This window comes from Saccharomyces paradoxus, chromosome XIV (assembly GCF_002079055.1).
Source record: "Saccharomyces paradoxus chromosome XIV, complete sequence".
Taxonomy (NCBI): Eukaryota; Fungi; Ascomycota; class Saccharomycetes; order Saccharomycetales; family Saccharomycetaceae; genus Saccharomyces; species Saccharomyces paradoxus.
The window spans coordinates 506,601-523,294 of NC_047500.1; the positions used below are offsets into that span (position 1 = coordinate 506,601).

Consider the following 16,694-nt stretch of genomic DNA (forward strand, 5'->3'; position numbering starts at 1 on the left):
GCCAAGACCTTAAAAAAGAAAAGAAAAAAAATTTTCGGAGTCCCTCGATGACTCCTGTCTCCACTCAAACAAGATTGCGTTTTGCAATGTATCATTCAGACGGGGAAGGAGCAGACACGAAAACAGGAAGACCCGTAATGACTCGGAAACTACAAAGATCGGCAAATACCGGATTATTACCCGCCTTTTATCGGAAAATCTCTCCCCGATTTATTCCGGTATCGGAAAATATATTCATCACCCGGCCTATTGACACTTTTTTCCCTCCGCGAAACTCCCACGCCTGCATTGTTTTCTTCAGACGAGAAGCCGTTCCAACTTTTCTTTTTCCCATTGCCGGGAAGTTGCGGGCACTTTAGGACAAGGGAAAAAGAAACTTCTCTTGCCCTCATCGAAGATGCCGATCGTACTCAATATTATATAACGCTCAGTACTGTCAAGGTTATATATAAACGCTCACTTCTGCCATTTACCGGACTTTTTGTTTATACACATTATCCTTCTCTACACTTATTGAATTATCTAGGCTCGAGAAAACTTATTACTTATACAGATAGACATATATCCCCTCGAGATTTTCAAGAAAGAACATAGAAGATCGAATCAGCAATGTCACGAAGTAATAGTATATACACAGAAGATATTGAGATGTTTCCTACCCATAATGAGCAACATCTAACGAGAGAATACACAAAACCGGATGGTGAAGCAAAAAGTGAAAAACTAAATTTCGAAGGCGCTTATATCAACAGTCACGGGACTTTATCCAAGACCACCACTAGAGAAATAGAGGGCGATTTAGACTCCGAGATCTCTTCTCATTCTGGTGATGATAAGGTTAATCCAATTCAACAGATAACTACAGAGACAGGTGCGCCATATACTTTACTAAGTTACGGTCAGAAGTGGGGAATGGTAGCAATTTTAACAATGTGCGGCTTTTGGTCTTCATTAGGATCTCCGATCTATTATCCTGCTTTGAGACAGCTGGAGAAGCAGTTTGATGTGGATGAAAATATGGTTAATGTTACTGTGGTTGTGTATTTGTTATTTCAAGGTATATCTCCCACAGTTAGCGGTGGCTTGGCGGATTGCTTTGGGCGGAGACCTATAATTTTAGCAGGTATGTTGATATACGTTGTTGCATCCATCGGGCTAGCATGTGCTCCATCATACGGTGTTATCATCTTCTTGAGATGTATTCAGAGTATTGGTATTTCCCCCACAATTGCAATTAGTTCAGGTGTTGTTGGGGATTTCACCCTAAAGCACGAAAGAGGCACATTTGTTGGTGCCACCTCAGGGTTTGTTTTACTAGGTCAATGTTTTGGTAGTCTTATCGGTGCCGTCCTGACTGCAAGATGGGATTGGAGGGCTATCTTTTGGTTTTTAACCATTGGTTGCGGGAGTTGTTTTCTAATTGCTTTCCTTATTCTACCAGAAACAAAGAGAACCATTGCAGGTAACCTTTCCATTAAGCCTAAAAAATTCATCAATAGAGCTCCAATATTTCTATTGGGCCCAGTTAGAAGAAGATTCAGATACGACAATCCTGATTATGAGACATTAGATCCCACCATTCCCAAGCTAGATTTGACATCCGCAGGAAAAATCCTTGTATTACCAGAAATTATCCTGTCTTTATTTCCATCAGGGCTGTTGTTTGCTATGTGGACGTTAATGCTTTCATCTATTTCATCGGGTTTATCAGTGGCACCATACAACTATCATTTAGTTATTATTGGTGTTTGCTATCTACCCGGTGGTATTGGCGGTTTAATGGGTTCTTTCTTCACAGGTAGAGTTATTGACATGTATTTCAAGAGAAAAGTGAAGAAGTTTGAACAAGACAAGGCTGACGGGTTGATTCCACAAGATGCAGAGATCAACATGTTTAGAGTCCGTTTAGTATGTCTTTTACCTCAAAATTTCTTGGCCGTCGTAGCCTATCTTTTATTTGGTTGGAGCATAGATAAGGGCTGGAGAATCGAATCTATTTTGATTACTTCATTTGTCTGTTCATATTGTGCCATGAGTACATTATCAACATCGACTACGTTATTGGTCGATTTGTACCCAACGAAATCGTCTACAGCAAGTAGTTGTTTCAACTTTGTCAGATGTAGTTTGAGTACCATCTTCATGGGTTGCTTTGCCAAAATGAAAACTGCAATGACCGTAGGTGGTACTTTTACATTTCTATGTGCGTTGGTGTTTTTCTTCAACTTCTTAATGTTTATTCCGATGAAGTACGGTATGAAATGGAGAGAGGATAGATTGTTGAAACAACAAAAATAGTCATTATTAAACACCTTAGCAATCAAAAACGAAATAATAAACAAAACAAAAAGATAATCATTGATTGGCATCCTTTAATTCAATATCCTGCATTTATGTATATATATTAATATGAACACAACTTATAGACTTTTCATGTACCTTTTTACTAATTAATCTATCATTCACTTCGTTAATCCTCCATCCTATTCTTGACTCGTTGAAAGTTCGCTAGATATTATCTAACAAAAAAAAGTACTGCGAGATGAATATATATGGTGATATGTTAAAGGTGCTTCTGTATAATTTCATGCTTTATTCTTCCTTTGAAATTTGTATAATTAAAACTTTTTTGGTAAACTGAATTTTCTACCATTATTACTTTACATATGTATAGCTACAAAACTGTATTTGGAAGTGAAAAAAAATGATGAATAAATGAATCGTGAATAGTATGATTTTTGTTATCAAAAAATCACTGAGATGCACATTGAACACCTTCGCCACCTTGTTCTTCTTCATCCGAATCATAGTTTGCACCGCCTCTGGAAGCCCGTGTTCTGTTGTATTTGGCTGGGTCAAAGTCTGCGAGTACACATTCGTCTACAGTAGCTTTCTTTGGGATAGCCGGGACAATTCTTGGGGGCAAAATTTCTTCTAATTTCTTTAAGTTTTCTTCTGATGTGAAATGGTTTTCTGGGAACTTGATAGTAAACTTGATGATCAAGTTACCATAGCCACCGTACTTTGGAACTGGCATACCTTTACCTTCAATGACCTTACGCATACCTGGAGCAATGACCTCACCCGGGACAATACCAACTTTTAACCAGTCACCGGAAACATGTTCCAACGCAAATTCACCACCAGCAATAGCAGTCAATAGATCAATTTCAGCCTCATATACTAAATCATCACCATCTCTCTTAAAGTTCTTATGTGGTCTCTCGGAAACTATAAAGACAACATCACCTGGAATGACATCTGGGGCTTGGTCAGCTTCACCCTTGAAAACAATTCTTTGGCCGTCTTTCATACCTGGTTCAACGTGGACTTCCAAGATCTTTCTTTCGTTTTCGACTTTCTTACCATTACAGGATTTACAACGGTCCTTAGGATCAACGATATCACCAGTACCGTGACAGACATCACATTCTGTTTGGAATCTTTGGATCATTGGACCCATTTGTCTTGTTACGAATTTAATACCTTGCCCATTACAGCTGCTACACTTCTTGACGGCACCTTTCTTACCACCACGACCTTCACATTCTTTACATAAAATCTGTTTGTTTAGGGCTAACTTAGCGGTCCTACCCTTATACAACTCTTCAAGAGAGGCTGAAATTTCATGCTTGATGTCTTTACCTCTTTGGGGACCTCTTGGCCTTTGTGCGCCTCCAGCACCAAAGAATTGTGAAAAGATATCGTCACCAAAACCAAATCCACCGCCTGGGAACCCGCCAGCGCCACCAGCACCACTTAGACCTTCTTCACCAAATTGATCATATACCTCTCTCTTTTCAGAATCTGATAAAATTTCATAGGCTGATGAAGCTTCTTTAAACTTTTCTGCGGCCTCCTCACTTGGATTCTTATCTGGATGGTATTTTAAGGCGCACTTTCTATAAGCTTTCTTAATTTCGACATCAGTGGCAGTGACTGAAACACCTAGAATATCGTAAAACTTAGTTTCTTTAACCATCTTTGGACGTTTATTATTGTTGTTGGAAGATGTAGAATTCAGTTTGAAAAATTTTTAATTATGTTCTATCAAAAGATATGGTAACAAATAACAAAAAAAATAAATACGTAACAGTTATCAAATAAGACGCTTGTTCGAGCCTAATATGTATGGGGAAAAGGACTTTTTGTGAAATTTGATTTATGAAAATGAATTACACACCTTGTCAAACAAAAACTACGTAACTAATATATAAATGTAGCAAGCTTTTACACGTTCTATAAGTACGTGAATTGATCTGCAAGTTAAATACCTTCCATACTTGCCGATGCTCTACCACCTTTTCATTTCTTTTTCAAGAAATGAAAAAAAATTTTCTATTTCTTCGATGGCCTTCTATAGTTTTGTACGAGCTATTATAGGTCATGTGTATATCACGTGGTTGCAATTCACGCCAGTTAACGTCTTATTTTACAACACGCATATTGCGTAGCAATATATAGCAGAGGTTGAATATATGCGGCTTTACTCTGTTGACTATTTATGCTTGAATGCCTTGTTGTTACGTCCTCAAGTACATTTAGTAACTCAGCATTTTCTGTCCCTCAAAGCGTAGACAAAGAGTGTCATTTGAATGGTACAAGCGGAAAGGAATCCGTTAGGAAGGATACATGCCTCGAATATCTACATCGTTAATAAGAAAGGCTGCCAGGATACGACCTGGTTTGCATCTTTTGCTTCCAGAATGTAGGACTCTCGAACAAGCGAAACTCGAGTACAAATGGCTCACCGAAGAGCTACCTTCGAAGAAATCTATCCGCTGGGCTTGCTTTCAGAGATACAAACACGTCCCGTTGCAGTACATCTTGAGGTCGCAACCGTTTGGGGCCTTGGACATTATCTGCAAGCCTGGTGTCCTTATACCAAGATGGGAAACCGAGGAATGGGTGATGGATATAATAAGAGCTTTAAATAACTCTGCCCTATCAAGCCGTACTATACCCCTACATATTTGTGATACCTTCACAGGAACAGGGTGTATTGCCCTTGCTCTAAGTCATGGTATACCACATTCGACCTTCACTGCCATTGATGTGTCGAGAAAAGCAATTAAGTTGGTCAAAGAAAATATGCTGAAGAACAACGTGAGTGGAGGCAAGCTTATAGAACAAAATATCTTGTCTTCAAAAGTTTGCGATGAATATCCATCCCATATAGATATATTAACCGGTAACCCCCCCTATATTCGAATGCGTGACTTCAATAGAGATGTTACGACTTCTGTAAAGCTGTTCGAACCAAGGCTAGCGCTGGTCGGTGAGCTTGAATGCTACAGAAATCTAGTGGATCATTGGCTGCCAAAGACAGATTCCTTCTTTTATGAGATTGGAGACATCAACCAGTTTAGTTATGTGGAAAACCGCATTAAAGAAGATTCAAATCTCAGCCGAAGTTGGTCCATTGGCTTGAAATATGACTCGAATGGGAAGGCAAGGGTCGTATATGGGTTTAATACCACCCCCAAGGGGCGAATGTTACTTCAAATTTTTGCGCCCTTTGGGACTATAAGGCATTTAGCAACTGCACTGAGTAAGCACAAAGCCAATTCCAAGTAAGTATATAAATATACATATATATTATATGTATAGACCATTTTCATCTATTCTTCCGAAGTTATCAGATACAGACACTTTAAGGGCATCTATATTTTTTGCTTCTTAGCGCCGTGCTCAGCTAGCTTGTTATTGGACTCAACTTCAGTCACAGCTTCCAATACGGGTTCAGGCGCAGGTATGACCCTGTGGCACCACATTAGATATCCACCACCACCCTTCATGGTCATCAGAGGATGTAGCTTACCCCGTATACTTTGGTACGGCCTGCATCTGGTCTCCAAAATGGATGGCGCTAAAAACCTTAGATCTGAATATAAAGTATGGGCCAGTTCTAGCAAAGTTTCTTTAAATTGACCATAGCATACAATCGGTCTTGAACCATGGATCTTTTCAGCTAACTTCGGCACCACTGTTGGTAAATGTAATGTAGTAGCCATTACAAGACCATCATATAGGAAGTCTCCAGTTAATTCTAAAATTTGAAATTGTGTATTATACCACCTGAGTTTCCGGTAATACGAGTTTTTCCTACCACCTTTTAATGCACGGGCTTCTTCTTTAGGTAACGGTGTAAATCTTTCCTGAATCTCCTCCAGTGTAGGTGGTTCAAAAAAATCTAATAGGGATATGGTGTGCACATGCTCTTTAATAAATTTTTCAGAATAATTAGCAAACTTTAACAGGTCCAGATTGGCATGTTCATTTTCATGAATAACAACGACTTTGCCCTTGGATTTACTTTGGTTGTCACCGCCAAACATTCTTTCCAACAGAAAATAAACTAATAAACCACCAGTTTCATCCATACACAGATAGTTCCCGCCAGCCTGAATGTTTGCAAGGTTTAGCAGCATCCCCATCGATTCTTGAGACATGTCCAATACTCTTTGTACATCGCCTTTATCGATTAAGAACTGCAAAAGGTTAGAACTACTCAAATACTCAACAGTGAAGTACTTGGCAAACTTTTGTTTCTTCCTATTCACATATTTCTCTTGAGAATAAACGGTCTTGTTATGAAAGCTTTTGTGGGATTTAATGATTTTGTCGATTATTTCTTTACTAGATAAAGATTCTTGTTTCATTTTTTCAATTTCTTCAATGGTTAGTTCTTGAGCTTTGCTACCCATGTTGACCAAATTCTGATTCGTAGCACTACTGTCAATGCTAGACAATTCAACGGACATTGATTTTTCCTTAATAGATAACGGAGGCTCACTTTGACCATCATCTTTATCATTATTATCATCTTTAACCTCCTGCGACAATAGCCTTACTTTGCCGATGGGAATTTTGTTCTTTGGCTTCGAATGTCTATTCTCATCGGATGAGACCTCTTCGCCATCATAATATATTTCAAAGGTCAAACCAAATGGATAACCAATTATATCATTAACTTCGAAAGCACCGAATTTCCCCAATGATATAGAAGTGTTGGGCTTTAGTTCCACTATCTTGTAATTTTTCGACGGCAACCGGACAATAACGTGTTGGTTAAAATCTATGGTTGTCAAAGCATCCATTTTTCACTAAATTGAAGATTATTTGTCCAAGTCGTTTACGATAATGCAAGTATGACCTAAAGTATCAAACAACCCACGGTTGAGTGCTATTATTGTTATTATACATCTCATCGACTTCTTCTGAAATTTTTCAGATTTTACAAAACCGTTACCCAGTTTCGCCATGTCTGAAAAAATTTTTCTCATCTCATCGCAGAATAAGTTTAAGATGAGCTGAGCTGCCAAATACAGTTGTCGCTAATGTATATAGATTTGTAATTCTGCCGGGGAGTTTCCTTTTGTTGGTTAATATCAGGAGTATCTATACATATAACAGAAAATGGGTAGTAGACGTCATAAGAACAAGCAAGCCGCCCCACCAACCCTGGAGGAATTTCAGGCAAGAAAGGAGAAGAAGGCTAATAGAAAGTTAGAAAAAGGAAAGAGACCTTCTGCCACACAAGGTGATGAAGCTTCCGATAGAAAGAAAAAAAAGTCGAAGCCATTCAAGAAATCTAGGAAAGAAGAAGAAGAAGTTGTTGAAGAGGACAAAAACTTGCCAGAAGTTGATCTTGAAGAGTTGTCAAAAGCCAGAAAATCATTATTTGACGATGAGGAAGATGACGGCGAAGCGGAATCAGTAGACGAAGAGCTAAAAGATGAATTCGATCTGGAACAAGAATATGATTATGACGAAGATGAAGACAAAGACGCCCACCCAATTTTCTCGGATGATGACGACGAGGCTGATCTTGAAGAACTAAATGCACAAAACATGGAAGCTCTTTCCAAGAAACTGGATGAAGAAGAGGCTGAAGAAGCTGAAGAAGCCGAGATGGAATTAATGGAAGCGGACAACATGCAACCCAGAGCAGATATTTTGCCTACTGAGGAGCAGGAGGAAATGATGGCACAAGAAGCTCCCAATTTGACCTCCACAAGAACAAGAATGATTGAAATTGTTAAGGTTTTGGAAAATTTTAAGACTCTAGGTGCAGAAGGCAGATCGAGAGGAGAGTATGTTGACAGACTTTTAAAAGATATTTGTGAGTACTTTGGTTATACACCTTTTTTGGCAGAAAAGTTATTCAATCTATTCTCACCAGCAGAAGCGATGGAGTTTTTTGAAGCTAATGAAATTGCAAGACCAATCACCATTAGAACTAACACATTGAAGACTAGAAGAAGAGACTTAGCCCAAACCCTTGTGAATAGAGGTGTTAACCTACAACCTATTGGTTCCTGGACTAAAGTTGGTTTACAAATCTTCGATTCTCAAGTTCCAATTGGTGCTACACCAGAGTATTTGGCGGGTCACTATATCTTACAAGCGGCATCATCTTTTTTACCAGTTATTGCTCTGGATCCTCATGAAAATGAACGTATCTTGGATATGGCAGCTGCTCCAGGTGGTAAGACCACTTACATATCAGCCATGATGAAAAACACAGGTTGTGTTTTTGCCAACGATGCCAATAAATCTAGAACCAAATCTTTAATCGCTAATATCCACCGTCTGGGCTGTACCAACACTATTGTGTGTAATTATGATGCCCGTGAATTCCCCAAGGTAATTGGAGGTTTCGACAGAATTTTATTGGATGCTCCATGTTCTGGTACTGGTGTTATCGGTAAGGATCAATCCGTCAAAGTGTCTCGTACCGAAAAGGACTTCATTCAAATTCCACATCTACAAAAGCAATTACTTCTTTCTGCTATTGATTCTGTTGACTGCAACTCGAAACATGGTGGTGTGATAGTATATTCAACATGTTCTGTTGCAGTTGAAGAAGACGAAGCTGTCATAGACTACGCATTAAGAAAAAGGCCTAATGTAAAGTTAGTCGATACTGGTTTAGCCATCGGGAAAGAAGCGTTTACTAGTTACAGAGGCAAAAAGTTCCATCCTAGCGTGAAATTAGCAAGAAGATACTATCCACATACTTACAATGTTGATGGGTTCTTTGTCGCTAAATTCCAAAAGATTGGTCCCTCTTCGTTTGATGATAACCAAGCAAGTGCCAAAGAAAAGGAAACTGCTGCTAGAAAAGAAGCTTTAGAAGAAGGTATTATTCACTCTGACTTCGCCACCTTTGAAGATGAAGAAGACGAAAAGTATATTGAAAAGTCTGTGAAGAACAACCTTTTGAAAAAGGGTGTCAATCCAAAAGCTAAAAGGCCTTCTAACGAAAAATAAGTTTCCACAAACGCAGTGGCATCTTGTTAGCATAGTTTTTTCTCTCTACCCTCTCTATATATATATATCAATCTCAAATATGTCTCACTGTATACTAAATTCAAAATAAAAATAATAGAGCCAATTCGTGAACAGCACCAAGATAAAGGCGATAATATTACTTACTATTTAATATTCATTACCAATGTAGTATTACATATTTTTTTATCTATATTATTTTTTTGTTTTTAAGGTTTCAGTTCGCTGTCTCCCTAATCTTCAAAATATTTCGTATTCCCTAAATTATGCTCTTTGATGTAATCTGGTCCGTACTCTTCGTATTCTTGCTTACTTATAACTGTTTTCTTATACTGTTCATTGTTTCGTGCTAGAGCCGCCATACCCTTCCAGGCATCCAACGAAGGATCTGAAGACATATTTACAGTGATATTGGTACCGACAGGAAGGAATCCAGTGAATTCTTTCACAATACGCTCTTTCAATCCAGGCACCTTAGCATTACCGCCGGTAATAAAAACGTTATTCACCATGTCTATGCAAGTCTGACTCAATTTTCCTGGTTGGGAATCAAATTTTTTTAGTAAGATGGTTTCGGATAATTCGCAAATACCGGCTTGATCCTGTCCGCCCATTGTCGGTTGAAATACCACTTCCGGTACCCTTATACGTTCTACATTCAGGTGCATTTGGTGTTGTTCGTGGATATTTTCGCTATCGTGAGGTCTAGGTCCTCTTAAAAACAAGTGAAGGATCGAATTTCTCCAATCGTACTGTGCTTCCAACGTGTCCTCTTCAGTAAAGTTTGGATCGTGTTCTAAAAGTAGTCCCTCAAGTTCCACGATGTCTTTGTACTCATACTCTAAGGCTTCTTCGAACGCTTCAGGATTTTGAGTGATATCAGTATAAATAAGCCAATCTTCATCATTAGCGCCAAAAGTGTCATTTGGATCATTATCTATGGTAGCTTGGTGTCTATTACGTTTGGCCCCTTGTTTAACGTTATCCTCAGCCAATGAAGCTAAGTTTTTCATTCTATTTTGTGAAACTTGAGATTTTCTGTCCTTCATTTCATCACGTAGCTTTAATTTTTCTTTTCTCCTTTTTATTAGTTTGTTCAGTTTCAATCTTTTGTCCTTTATCCAACCATTTAAATCAGTTTCGCGCCATTGCTGCTCTTTTAATTTTTTTTCTTCTTCTTCCTTTGCGACTCTTTCCTTTTCTTCTTTAGCCTTTTGTCTAGCATCTTGACTGGCCTTCAAAAATTTTTGCTTCCTTTTTTCTTTGACCTGGTCTTCATTTAGATCTTCGTCTGCGATATCAAGTAAGTCGAATTTCTGGGTCGTTTTGTCTTCATTCATGTCATCCAAGTGACTGTCATCTTCTGCTTCAACCATTTGTGCTTTCTTTAGTGATTGCTCTAAGCTATGAAGATACTTTTTAAAATCACGTTCATCGTCAAAACCAGCGTTTTGCAAAACCGAGAGCACTTTCTTCTTAGGCTCGTCAATTAGTTGGTCTCTGACTTTCGAGAAATATTCAAATTCCTCCTGCTTCTGAACCAATTTTTCCATTCTTTTCAAACGTGCTTGTTCTTGCAAGCGCTTCCCAGTTTCCTTCCTCTTTTCGGCTTGGATTCGCAATTCCTCTTCTGTCTTTTGAGGCTGAAGGACTTCTGTGAAAGGTGCTTCTACTACCACATCATTTGTATCAAGGCTCTCCAAAGTGAGTATTTTCTTAATGTCTTCATCATAATTTCGTGAAACATAGCAATAATCTTGATACATCGTTTCATACTGTAAATAAGACATCTTCGTTGGAAAATATGGATATTTCAAAGCCATCAAATCATTCAAGTAGTCAACCGCTTGATGTCCTCCCCAATTAATCCTTTTCGCATCTGTTAAGATACCTGCTCCATCAACTATAGGAATTACATTGGTATCCTCATGGCCACAATCGATGACCAAACCCGTTTTATTTCCGCTTGGGTTATAGTTGTAAAAACCATACAGACTGTCTATTCCGAAAGTGACACCTGGCACATTGTAAGTTTCAAACAAAATCTGGTACCAGTTTGCTCGTTGTGATTGAACCGTTGCCAGCCTTTCGGTAAGTAATATTGGATTAGGAATTCCATTCTCTGGTATTACTCCCAAATGATGAAAAGTGTAGTCCAATATTTCTTCTGTAAGATTCCAGTTGGTTACAAAGGGTCCGTCAAATGGGCTTCTAGATTGCGAGCGCACAGCTTGATCCAATAAGGTGTCATTACCGACAAAGGTAAAATTTTTGTTTAACTTTCTGTCTCTAAACTTAGTCAGTACATTAGGAAAAATATGGGTGGGGGTAGCATGATTAACAAACCCAGCTCTTAGTTTGCTTGATCCAAAATCAATGGCAATGGGTGACTGGGGATCGAATGTTGACTGTTCATCGAATGGTTCTGGGGTTTGCCTCAGTGGAGGGTCGTCTATCACTACTGCCTTAAGGGGCGTCAGAGAGGCGTCTCTGCTAGACATTTCACGTGCTATATTTCCTAATTCCCTCGAGAGTCTGCCCTCCTTACTGACTATCTACTAAGAACGGTTGTTCATCTTGATTATTATATTCTTGCTAAAGGATATTTCACAAGCGTTGTAATCACGTATCATAGTCTACGAACGGGAATACTAGATGCTAAACGCTAGGTACGGTCTGGTAATTCTTATCTATGTAAGTCGAACGTGGCAAATAATTTCTGATAATCGTAATTATTCCTGGCAAACTGTACGCCGGTTATCGCAATTTGCTAAATATCTCATCGGTCAAAGCCCTTCTACATTGCGACCTTACAATCAGCTCTTCAAAGGCACAAGTGCTTAACATCCATACGCGAATTATGATATAATTTGATAATCTTTTTAACTCAGTGTTTGTGTTTGCAATTGTGTGATTACTTGAGCACATTTTTGCTAGTAGCTGTATCGTATTTGATTAGGATCAGAAAGCTATGCGCGACAAGATCGCACGTATATATTTAACAAAAGATGCAAGGTCTGTCCTATGGATAGTTTCAAATAAATCAAGATAAAGCGGACTAAACATCACTACAATTTTTTTTTCTCCAATTGCCATTTGGAACGCTTTTTGTCCTTTGGAGATTATTTGGTTTGGTTAATACTAGTGGTTACTGGAACGTTTGGAACCGTGAGATGAAAGTAAATATCGACTTCCTCTTAGGTAATGAATTATACAATTTCTAAATACAAAAAAAATGTGCGACCTGAACAACCATGTTTCTTGGATGCCTGCGTATCTAGATTATCTCTCTACCATTCAAGACATCATTCAAAAACATCGATGGCGCCTGTCTTTTATGGGCCTTTTTAGGCGAGCTGGTATTTGAGGTGGCAGAAGCAACGGGTATGAGACCCAAGGAGGATTGGTTTCTCCTATGGTAGCCTTCCATTGAGTTAATTTTCTTTTCCTTTCTTTCAGGCGATGCTGCTCTTTGTGGTCTATTTAGATTCAGCGTTTTCTCTTCTTCTTCTTCTCCCAGGTAGGTGCCCGCATATAAGGATGGGTCGTCAATAAAAATATTAGTATCTCTTGATTGATGACGGCTATGACTTTTTTCGTATTGTGACACTTGTAAAGTAGGTGATATAAATAAGGACCTTCTGTTGTCTGTGAACGGATCTTGAATTGGGTTGAATGGTGAGGCAGCATCCTCATATTGGCTAGACTCCAATTGGCTCATGGAATCCCAGTCATCATGCATAGAGAATTTTTCATCATTGATGTCGAACGGATTACTTTGTAAGGAAGAACTATGCTTGTGATGCCCTCTGTAAAAATACTTATTATCCTTTGCGTAAGAAGTTGTCATTGTGAAACGACGAGACAAGTAATTGGACACTAGCCACCATATAAGGATACTGACGAAAATGGCACCTATGACTGCACCCACAGCAATGTATACAGTACCGTTGGTTTTATTAGCAGCATTTAATATGAACGGGTTCCCTATTGTAGATGGGGGTGTTATGCTAGGAACAACTAGTGATGAGGATGATGTTGTCCCACTGGAAGACGAGGGTGCCGAAGAAGTCGAGGATGCCAAAGATGGGAGGGATTTAGAACTCGTTTGGGACGCTACACTTGACGTGGACTTTGATACGGTAGTTGAACTAGTCGTAGTGGTAGCTAGTGTAGGAAGGTGCCTCCTGACTAGTGACACAGACGGGATAAAGTTTTTCCTGACCATCTTTGCCGATGTTTCTTTCTGAACTTTTGACAATGGATGAGTCTTGTGATATAGAATAACAATTCGAGTACGTTCGTGTTAATAAACGGGAGAAAATTATTTACCCACACTGCTGCTGAATATAATTAAAAATTAAGCAAATTTCTAATTATACATTTTTTTTTTAGAGATAGTGTATGCTATGTTTACCATTTCCCTGTTTAGGAAAAGAGATTAAGGGTTTCATGAAAGAATTCTGCAGAGTGTGAGAAGGGAGGCTGTCACCAGGTTCCGCTACACTATTCGTGTAGGTAGGAATCACGCAAAGTAAAGACCCTTTTTCATACAGTAATTAACTTGGGAATGGCCCTTGGTGCAGGTCCAGATTTTTCAGTAATTTCAATTTTTCTTCCTCTGAATTTTTCCAGGATTTGAAAAAAAGATCAGGAAAGGGCGAGAGTTTGTTTAAAACACTAGAGCCTTGATATATCAAGAAGTGGAGGCTAAATACTAATAGGGTGCCGGTTTCTTGATGCTATGAAATACATACCCCCATTGAATTTTTCACCAGTGGTGAGTACAGATGTGTCGTTATACCGATCAGGGTATCCGATGCCGTTGAATTATAGTTTCATCAAGCATCAGTTACACTTGAAGACTATAATATATATTGGAGATAAAGATAGGCCTCTCGAAGAATACCAAAGCTTCTTAGAGTTAGAAAAGATAAAGTACTATCACATATTTATGGATTCAAGCCGCGATGAAGGAATTCAAGAAAGAATGAACCAAGTATTGCACTTGGTGCTGGATGTCAGAAACTACCCCATCTTAGTGCATTCCAATAAGGGCAAGCACCGTGTTGGTGTAGTTGTGGGAATCATAAGGAAGCTGCTGCAGGGATGGTCCACTGCAGGTATATACCAGGAATACGGGTTATTTTCTGGTGGAATGAAAGATGGGGTAGATTTGGAGTTTATCACAATGTTTGAAACTAATCTAAAAATACCGAGAAACATAATTCCTGGTTTCGCTGAACACTGCTTGTATTTGAATGAGCTAGAGGCTGTAGAAGGAAGTGATGACGAGTCAGAAAGTGAGTCTATTCTTACTGCTAAGCAGTCATTGTGACTATAAGAATCAACCGTTACAAAGAATATTTTCTGTCATTAATATATTTGTATAGATAAAACAACAAGTCTGAAGATCAAGTAGATAAAACGGAAACAAGAACGAGCACGTATATGGTATATAGTGAACATATATATAACAGATATATTTGTTCAAGCGTCGAAGGACAAAGACCAACCTAGCTTGTGAACTGGTTCAGACAACTTCAAAGCATCGAAGGAGGAACCAACACCCAAAGTGACGCCCGGTCTCAACAATTGCTTGTAAGCCAAGGTGACGATACCGGAATCGGAAACCTTAGCCTTAACTTGGGAAGACGCATCGGGCAAATATCTAGTGGCGAACTCGATGTTAACATTGGAGTTAGGTAGTTTGCAGTTCATGGTAGCCTTGGCACCAACTTGTAGAAAGGCGTTGACGTTTTGGAAGAAGTCAACGGTGGTTATTTGCTCGTTGTTCAAAGTAGCGCCCAAAGAGTAGTCCTTAGCAAAATAACTTAGAGCCATGGCATAACGAGAAATTGATCCGGCGCTAATATCGTAGCCAAACTCAGCACCACCAACAATACCTTCGTGGGCCATAGTCAAGTCACCAACAAATGTTGGCGACTTCAAACACAAGTCAAAGGCACCTCTTGCGGTAAAGAAAGGTTGTGTGAACGTGGTGTTTAAGACGGCGGACTTGGCCACGCCTGGAGTCAAAGAGGTAATCAATTCATTCTTTAGGCCAGGTGTCAAGTTGGCAAACTCTAATTTGGTCTTCAAGTTGTTTGTGTTAGACCAGCCTTGAGTCAAACCCAAGCCGGTTTGCTTGTCGTTCAACTTCGCTTCCACGTTAGTAGACAATGGGCCATCCTTAACAGGCTGCTTAGCCTTCAACGAGAACTTAATCCCATTGGCGGTTGTTGTTTGCACATCAAAAGCAGCTGGGGTAGCATGATAGAAATCCTTGTTTAATAGATCGTTAATATTTCTGGAGATATCGCTGTAGACTGGGGGAGACATTGTTGAGGGAGTAGGTTTGATTTTTATTTTTGAAACGCTTTGCTGTGTCGTGTTGGGAGAATCCGTAGCACTGATCATCAGTGGAACGAGTTGGGGGTAGTTATATAGTAGATCAACTCCTCGTGCTCTGCTTTGGCTCTAAAAGGGGTTGTTTGTTGAGGAACGGCCGAAATGGCGGTGTTTGATTGGGCCGCAGCCGGCAAGAAGTGCCGGAACCGCGAAAAGAGGCTCGCATGACACAGAAAGGGTGGCAAAAAAATCTCCGCGACGGGGAATTGAACCCCGATCTGGCACGCGACAAGCGCCCATTCTGACCATTAAACTATCACGGAATGTTAATCTTCGAGATAACAGGTACATTTTTACAGATTCAAGATAGGCGAGTATTATGGCAGTGGGGTAATACACTCCTTTCGTTTTGGTTACAAAACATTACTTATTGTTCAACTTTATATCTAACCTGGCCTGGTAGAAACGCCGTTTCGGTTTCAATGTCTGTTAACAGGGCCAGCGAAACCGACCGCAATCTTGGTAAATATATATGTATATATACCCGCGGCGACGTCGTGCCCTCCAATTTCTCATAGCAAGATTATTAAAAGGTCGTTAAGCGAATCCAGCAGTACCAAATTTAAAACAAACTACTCAAAAAGAGATAGGCATTAGTGTTCAAAGGTGTAAAATTTCGAGTTGATTTCTATCGTCGCACAAGGTTGCACCCCTTGGACAGACACAAAGTAAGATTTTCACGTTTACATAAGGATACTCATTTCTTGAAAAAAAATTCACTCTTTTCGTATTTAAACCTTGTGAGCCTATATTCACTCTTTGTGAATATCGCACCGCCCTACGTGTATTTGTTCTTCTCATTTCTTTGTTCTTATGTGTTCCCGCATTAAGAAATTCGTTGGGTGGTTTCTACGACGGGTATCCCCTTCGATTTTGCATAATGGCCTTCAATTCTACAACTAATATCAAGCAGATATATCCAAAATTCCCACACATACAGTGTAAATCGTCCTGTATACACGTTACCGTTTTACCTTCAGCAAAGAAAA

At 39.3% G+C, this 16,694-nt stretch overlaps 9 protein-coding genes and 1 non-coding gene across 10 annotated transcripts; 4 read left to right on the forward strand and 6 right to left on the reverse strand.

Annotated features, from left to right (window-relative positions):
- Positions 1 to 609: 609 nt before the first annotated feature.
- Positions 610 to 2,298, forward strand: AQR1 (Aqr1p; the record flags this gene model as incomplete). Its single annotated transcript, XM_033912983.1, has 1 exon — positions 610 to 2,298. The coding sequence occupies one exon, from the start codon at positions 610 to 612 to the stop codon at positions 2,296 to 2,298; it is 1,689 nt and encodes a 562-aa protein (XP_033768874.1).
- Positions 2,299 to 2,752: 454 nt separating this feature from the next.
- YDJ1 (type I HSP40 co-chaperone YDJ1) lies at positions 2,753 to 3,982 on the reverse strand (the record flags this gene model as incomplete). Its single annotated transcript, XM_033912984.1, has 1 exon — positions 2,753 to 3,982. The coding sequence occupies one exon, from the start codon at positions 3,980 to 3,982 to the stop codon at positions 2,753 to 2,755; it is 1,230 nt and encodes a 409-aa protein (XP_033768875.1).
- A 650-nt stretch (positions 3,983 to 4,632) lies between these two features.
- MTQ1 (S-adenosylmethionine-dependent methyltransferase) lies at positions 4,633 to 5,577 on the forward strand (the record flags this gene model as incomplete). The annotated part of the gene is made up of 1 exon (XM_033912985.1): positions 4,633 to 5,577. One exon carries the CDS (start codon positions 4,633 to 4,635, stop codon positions 5,575 to 5,577), a length of 945 nt encoding a protein of 314 aa, XP_033768876.1.
- Positions 5,578 to 5,663: 86 nt separating this feature from the next.
- On the reverse strand, positions 5,664 to 7,100 carry GCD10 (tRNA 1-methyladenosine methyltransferase subunit GCD10; the record flags this gene model as incomplete). The annotated part of the gene is made up of 1 exon (XM_033912986.1): positions 5,664 to 7,100. One exon carries the CDS (start codon positions 7,098 to 7,100, stop codon positions 5,664 to 5,666), a length of 1,437 nt encoding a protein of 478 aa, XP_033768877.1.
- A 319-nt stretch (positions 7,101 to 7,419) lies between these two features.
- Positions 7,420 to 9,276, forward strand: NOP2 (rRNA (cytosine-C5-)-methyltransferase NOP2; the record flags this gene model as incomplete). Its single annotated transcript, XM_033912987.1, has 1 exon — positions 7,420 to 9,276. One exon carries the CDS (start codon positions 7,420 to 7,422, stop codon positions 9,274 to 9,276), a length of 1,857 nt encoding a protein of 618 aa, XP_033768878.1.
- Positions 9,277 to 9,527: 251 nt separating this feature from the next.
- Positions 9,528 to 11,795, reverse strand: ARP5 (actin-related protein ARP5; the record flags this gene model as incomplete). The annotated part of the gene is made up of 1 exon (XM_033912988.1): positions 9,528 to 11,795. The coding sequence occupies one exon, from the start codon at positions 11,793 to 11,795 to the stop codon at positions 9,528 to 9,530; it is 2,268 nt and encodes a 755-aa protein (XP_033768879.1).
- Positions 11,796 to 12,571: 776 nt separating this feature from the next.
- On the reverse strand, positions 12,572 to 13,522 carry SPAR_N02500 (uncharacterized protein; the record flags this gene model as incomplete). Its single annotated transcript, XM_033912989.1, has 1 exon — positions 12,572 to 13,522. One exon carries the CDS (start codon positions 13,520 to 13,522, stop codon positions 12,572 to 12,574), a length of 951 nt encoding a protein of 316 aa, XP_033768880.1.
- A 516-nt stretch (positions 13,523 to 14,038) lies between these two features.
- Positions 14,039 to 14,632, forward strand: OCA2 (Oca2p; the record flags this gene model as incomplete). The annotated part of the gene is made up of 1 exon (XM_033912990.1): positions 14,039 to 14,632. One exon carries the CDS (start codon positions 14,039 to 14,041, stop codon positions 14,630 to 14,632), a length of 594 nt encoding a protein of 197 aa, XP_033768881.1.
- Positions 14,633 to 14,784: 152 nt separating this feature from the next.
- POR1 (porin POR1) lies at positions 14,785 to 15,714 on the reverse strand (the record flags this gene model as incomplete). Its single annotated transcript, XM_033912991.1, has 1 exon — positions 14,785 to 15,714. One exon carries the CDS (start codon positions 15,712 to 15,714, stop codon positions 14,785 to 14,787), a length of 930 nt encoding a protein of 309 aa, XP_033768882.1.
- Positions 15,715 to 15,896: 182 nt separating this feature from the next.
- SPAR_Ntrna6D lies at positions 15,897 to 15,968 on the reverse strand. The gene has a single exon. It is a non-coding gene; the product is annotated as a tRNA-Asp (tRNA).
- Between the last annotated feature and the right edge of the window lie 726 nt (positions 15,969 to 16,694).